Source organism: Schistocerca cancellata, chromosome 1 (genome assembly GCF_023864275.1).
Source record: "Schistocerca cancellata isolate TAMUIC-IGC-003103 chromosome 1, iqSchCanc2.1, whole genome shotgun sequence".
In the NCBI taxonomy this organism is placed as follows: domain Eukaryota; kingdom Metazoa; phylum Arthropoda; class Insecta; order Orthoptera; family Acrididae; genus Schistocerca; species Schistocerca cancellata.
In genome coordinates, this window is record NC_064626.1 from 666394209 (window position 1) to 666400208 (window position 6000).

Here is a 6000-nt window from a genome sequence, read left to right on the forward strand (position 1 = left end):
CAGTTGCTATTCATGCAAACAAACAGCTCGTTAGTTGTCATGCCTCTGTAAAATGCTGCACTGTGTTTGCATCTAAATTGATAGACCACATGCCTGCTATCACAGGTAGCTCTGCCTTCTCCTATCCCATCAAATGCAGGGCCACTTGTCTACCAGCTTAACTGCAAACATTGTGGTATTGTACACAGGTATGCCCACTATCCACATGAATGGCCACTGCTAAATTGTGACCAAGAGACAGCTCGACTGCCCTCTTGCTGAGCATGCTACTCAACACTGTGTGCTGTACTTTGACAACTAATTCACAATCTGCGCCACCTGGTTTCTTCTCACGAACACCATCTTTTCTGAATTGTGCATGTGAGAATTCTCCCTACAACATATCCTTCAATGCCATAACCACCCTGCCCTCAACCTGCACTAGTCCCTGTCCCCATTTGCCTCTATACCCTTTCCTGCTCTCATTCCTGCTTGCTATCCCTCCAGCACACCTGCATAGCCTTTCCCATTCTCTGCTTCTCCCCTTTTCCATTTTCCCCCCAAGTGCAGCCTCCTGATTGTCACCTAACAGTCCAAGACACTTCACCACCATACCCTGTACACTCCTACATGCAGCACTACAGCATCTTCCCCCAACCCTACTGTGCCGCCCCCCCCCCCCCCCCCCCCCCCTCGCCTTTCTCTCTCTATAGCTCTTCTGTAGTCCACAGTCCATCCCAGCCGGGATTGCTGCCCATTGCATTTGGGCCTCAGTGCCTGAAGATGACAGTGGCCGTGTGTGTGTGTGTGTGTGTGTGTGTGTGTGTGTGTGTGTGTTGTTTTTTTCTACATCTAAGAAGAATTTGATCCAAATAGCTTAGTCTACTTTTAAATGTACTTTAAATGTCTTTGCCTGCTGCTCAGTGCTTCCTCTTTATGCTATTCTATTCTATATAATTGTTAGTATGTATTCTTGTTCTAAGACATATTCTTTATTTTTGAGGATCCCTCACTGATGATCCACAGAACATAAAGTAGATGTAATCAGATCTATTCTCTGATTCTAGATTCAACATCACAGTTCTGTTTTCACTTTAGTATAGGATGCCTTTAAAATAATTGTGCTAGTCTCCTTCTGAAGTAAAGTTAGTGAAACTGTTTTACATAAGAATATAGGCATCATGTGGAACAGCATGTTAAATAGATAATGATATCTCCATATGTTTGTTGCAGGTTGTGATAGACACTATGTTCCTTTGTGTTTGTGAGGATGAGAGGATAAATCCTGAAGGTGGCCACTGGCAGACATCAAGTATTGCCAGAAGAGAAACTCGTGGAACTGAATTGCAGCCAATGGCAACACAATAAAAGCATTAATTGATGCATGTTTGTCTTATATGAGGAAGGAGAGGATCTGAACAACTTAATTTTGAGTTACTGTCCTCAAGAACTTTTTGCTGTAGCAATAATCCTATTATATATTATTGTGCATTCACCTTTTTGCAGGCAGCAAATGACTTTTTTATGGTATGTCATAAGAGATGGAGAAAACTATTACCTTTTAGGTTGTTGTTATTTAGTGATAAAAGTATCACCATTTGGATATTGTTGCAAACGAAGATATTTTTATTGAGTTAATGTTTCTGTTGGCATATTGGGGTGGGGGGGATAACAAATGCTTTAAAGTGCTATAAATCATTCAGAGCTCATGTAATAAATAATTTTTACTCTTTGTGGAAGGTCTGAATTACTGTAATAATTGTTATAAAAGAAGAGCATCCATAAACCAAAATCAGGAAACAAAGGACAGCTTCTTACTGTGTATAAGGATCACAACATAATTACATAAAAACAGATGTAAACCCTGAATCTTGAAGTTGTGGAGATATAAATCCTTAATTTTGTAATGAAGGGGGGACTGAGAAAGGTCATCGAATGTTAAAGTTCTGAAACCCATAGTCAGTGAACACATTAACAGACAAGAGTGCATACAGAATGCAAATAATGACAGCGGGAAAGCAAGAGAAAATCCTGGATAAAACATCAGACAGCAAATCAGAAGTCTAGAATCTCATCTGTTGTCATATATTGTCACTTTTTTGCTCTATTTATTGTTTATTCCATGCTGCTCTTTTCTATTATTTTTTTCATACCTTCTGAAGGAACAGTTTCCAATTCCAAAAACTTCAAGATTCAGTATTTATGCGGAAGAATAAGGCCTCGTTGTGGTTATTTTATCCTCTTTATTATTGAAGCATTCCTTGAACAAATACCATAATAGCACAAGAAGAAAAAACTGTGGTTTCTATTCTGATGAACTTCAATGTTTTTAGTTTTTTAGTTGGTCATTTGTGCAAATGTTATGATCTCAAGGTGATTGAATGCATGGATTATTTTCTAGCGAGATACATGTCCAGTAAATATTCCTGGAACTGTATGAGCAAAATGTATGTAGTTTAAAAATTCAAACTGATGAGCCAGCACATTTATAAAACTGTGGAAACAGTGCTCACCAATACTGTGTAAGAGTTAGATAGTGAGTTCTGGAACTCCAACAAAAGTTGTGAAATAGCTGTAGCCATCATTTTAGAGCCAATCACAACAATGGCAAAAAAGAACCAAGTGTTTGTAGAAAAATCATTTGTGCAAAGAACAGCATCACAGCTTTTAATATGTTGAGTAACATGAATATTCATGTCTTATAAGCAAGAGTGTAAGATATTTATTGTACTTTAATGTTTATTGCACATACAGACTTGATACTCTTGGGTACAACTGGCATAAAACAAACTTTTATATTCAAAGAAACTGGCAAAAATTTTAAAAAATGTCAAGTTTTCATGCAGCAAGATGTGTTCAGTAGTTCATAATAAGACTCACTATTTACATAACAAATGTGCCTTGCACTCAGTCATTTTTAGGCCTATAATTTCATTTGTATCTGACTGAAAAAATTCCTTTCATATTTCATTTTTTGATGATTTTTTTCTGATGGTCGCACTAAAGAGTTGTTTGTGTCATCTGTTCATGAAAAATCTTTACTGCTCATGTTAGTTAACATAGATACAGTACGGCTAATGAGGTACTCATCTTTCCCTCACAACTTACAATGTACTTTATCTTATTTTTTTCATTGTTTCTTTAGAATCTACTGCCCACAGTGCTTAAAGTAAAATTACTAGCAACTGATGATCAAAGAAAAATTTCAAGACAAAAGCTAATGGTTATTTTATACCTTCTTTTCACAGTTAGACTGTGTACACATACCAAATAATATAGTCTCTGCATGCCACTATATAGTGCATGGCCTGGGATACTCTGTATTGGTATTCATTTTGGCTTAATTTCTCTAAGTTCTTGTCACATGCACTCCTTATTTTCAAAATTTCTTTGGAAATTTAGTGAGAGTGTCTGATGCATAGAAACAGGCAACAGGAAATAATGTTTGCACTATCTTTTGAGCTCTTGCTCTTTTCCTAGCAAAAGTACATGCATTCACACACACATTCTCACACAACCACACAGACAGCCAAACCCACACACACACATAGCTGCAGTGAGACTGTTAATTGTCAAATTGAGAGCAGTTGTCTGGGTAGATGGAGGTGGGACAGTGATAAGTCAAAGATGCACAGATGAGGAGAGAGTAATGGGATAGTGTGAGGTAGGTCTTTTGACAGATGACTCAGAAGGTGCACATTAAGGTGAAAAGTTGTTCAGATGGTAGACCAAATATGAAATTTTTAGAGAGTGGCAGGGGGGGGGTGGGGGGGGGGGGGGGGGGGGGGGGGGGGGGGGGGAAGATGCAGATGAAGGGGGCAGGCAGGGAGAGAAGAGAGAATTCCATCCAGGAATTTCCATTATTGTTAGAGAGAATATGTGTTACGTTTGCCCGTATTTACACTAGTAACAGTCAATAACTAATTGTATATTCTTAGGGAAACTGAAACCACAATTTTGGGGTATGTTGCCTCTCAAGCTGTCTGAACTTGTGGAAAGTGCTTGAAGTCGATGTGACTTTCTATTTCCTGTATGAAAAGTGACAGGCGAAATAATTCTGGAGAAAAATATGTCCATTAGAATGAATGTTATATAAGTACAGGTATAAAATTAGACTGTAAAAATTTACAAGGATGTCTCATTTCTTTTTGGATACATGCACTGAATTTGGCATTAAGGCATTAACCTATAAATTTATATAGTCTTGTTTATATAGATCTTTGCACAAGGAAATATGATATGGTTTGCTCTGTGTGTGTGTGTGTGTGTTGTGTGTGTGTGTGTGTGTGTGTGTGTGTGTGTGTGTGTTGTATAATCAAGTGCACACTCAATGATACATTAAAACAGTGTGTTTCCCACAAATTCACTTTGCAGACAACAAGACAATATTTCCTCATATATGATTTTGGCGCAGCTGATTGTCGAGTCTTCTGTGCTTAACGTGTTACAATTTTAATATGGGAGGTCACCATAGGAATTGTATGAAATGAGTTCTTTCCCACTAATGCCTACACACACACACACACTCACACACACACACACACACACACACACACACACACACACACACACATTGCCAGGACTTCCAGAGACTGCATCTAAAGTGCTAATTACATTATTGTTTCCTCGCTGATTAAGCAAGATGTTCCTAAAAGTTGCAGATTCTGAAGCATGGCAAACCTTCTTCTTTAGTTGTTCAACCTTGAGATTGCTTTTGCAGCAGTAAGCCATTCATTCCACTCTTCTGTCTATCCTCCTTTTCATTGCCACATACATAGTGCTTCCCACATCATCCATATCTGCTGCATATATGATATCCCTGTTTCTCCCTCATGATTCCTTCCCTCAGTAGCTCCTTCTGCTATTGTTACAATTATGTTATTATGTCTTAAAATGTTTCCTTTGAGTTTATCTCTTCGTGTTGGGCTGTGTGTGCAGATGCCAAACCTAAGAAAAATCTATTCATACTTGAAAATCACAAATTATGTGCTCACATATACGTGAATATAATACAGATATGTATACGGTGTTATCAGTATTTTTCACAACTCCATTTTGTGAATCCATGTAAATAGCAGATATATTTTTAATCATGTCATTGGTGCTTCTGTCTAGCATGTGAGTCAGCTACAAACATACTCTTTATTTGAATGTAGATATTTGTAAATCATTGTTGGTGCTTTAATATAAATCACATTATTAAAACAGCACACTACTGTTGTGTAGTTTTTCCTATATAATAAAAATAATAAATTGTGAAGTGCTTGTCATATTGTACTGAGATAAATTACTGCATTTTCATTAGTAGGTTGAAAGGTACTGTTGTCAGTATATGTGCCTTTCTAATTTGTGACAAAATGTGTTTCTTTGTAGTAGGACATAGGTGGTGCTGTTTAGAATTCGCCATTGTTTTTCTTTAAAGTGAACCACATACCTATTCCACTAAAATTATGTGTTTGTAAAACTGTTAGTTTTTTTTTTTTTTTAATTTAGAAAATATTTTATATGTAGAACAGACAAAATAGAGAGAGGATTTGGTATATATGTTTCTATATAAATCATGATTGATTGGTACATGAATTGTTTCCAGCCCAGACTAATACGTCGCAGGTAACCTCTTGTTTCAGCAACTTTAAATATGTTATGAATTTTTGAGGAGCACTTATTGCAACAGAATTATGCTTTGTTAAAGGAATACACGCAACATTCTCCTACAGTAAGAAGTTTTACTTGTAATTAATTAGAATGTACTGTACTCTTGTTGGTCTTTTTTAGTGTAGAATTGTTTATCATTTCATCTTTGCTATTATTCATTGTGTATTTTTCTCCTTTGGAAAATTTTACAACCTGGTTTGCATTTGCAGGTGACATTTTTCATAAATAAACTCGAAAGCAAAGATTATAGCACAGGTCTTGTGTGTAGTTTGTAGAGATACTTGTTTCTATAAAATGCAAATTCTTTGTAGTTTCAAGTAAAATGTGCATTCTGGTGTATACACAGACAATACACACATGTACCAG

At 36.8% G+C, this 6000-nt stretch overlaps 1 protein-coding gene across 1 annotated transcript in view; it reads left to right on the forward strand.

The window, feature by feature from the left end:
* LOC126183801 (choline transporter-like 1) overlaps positions 1-1573 on the forward strand; it is a 163146-nt gene extending 161573 nt beyond the window's left edge. Inside the window, exon 15 of the mRNA XM_049926047.1 lies at positions 1213-1573. Coding sequence (XP_049782004.1) covers positions 1213-1347 — 135 coding nt within the window. The 3' untranslated portion in view covers positions 1348-1573. The remainder of the gene's footprint in view (positions 1-1212) is intronic.
* Positions 1574-6000: the final 4427 nt, after the last annotated feature.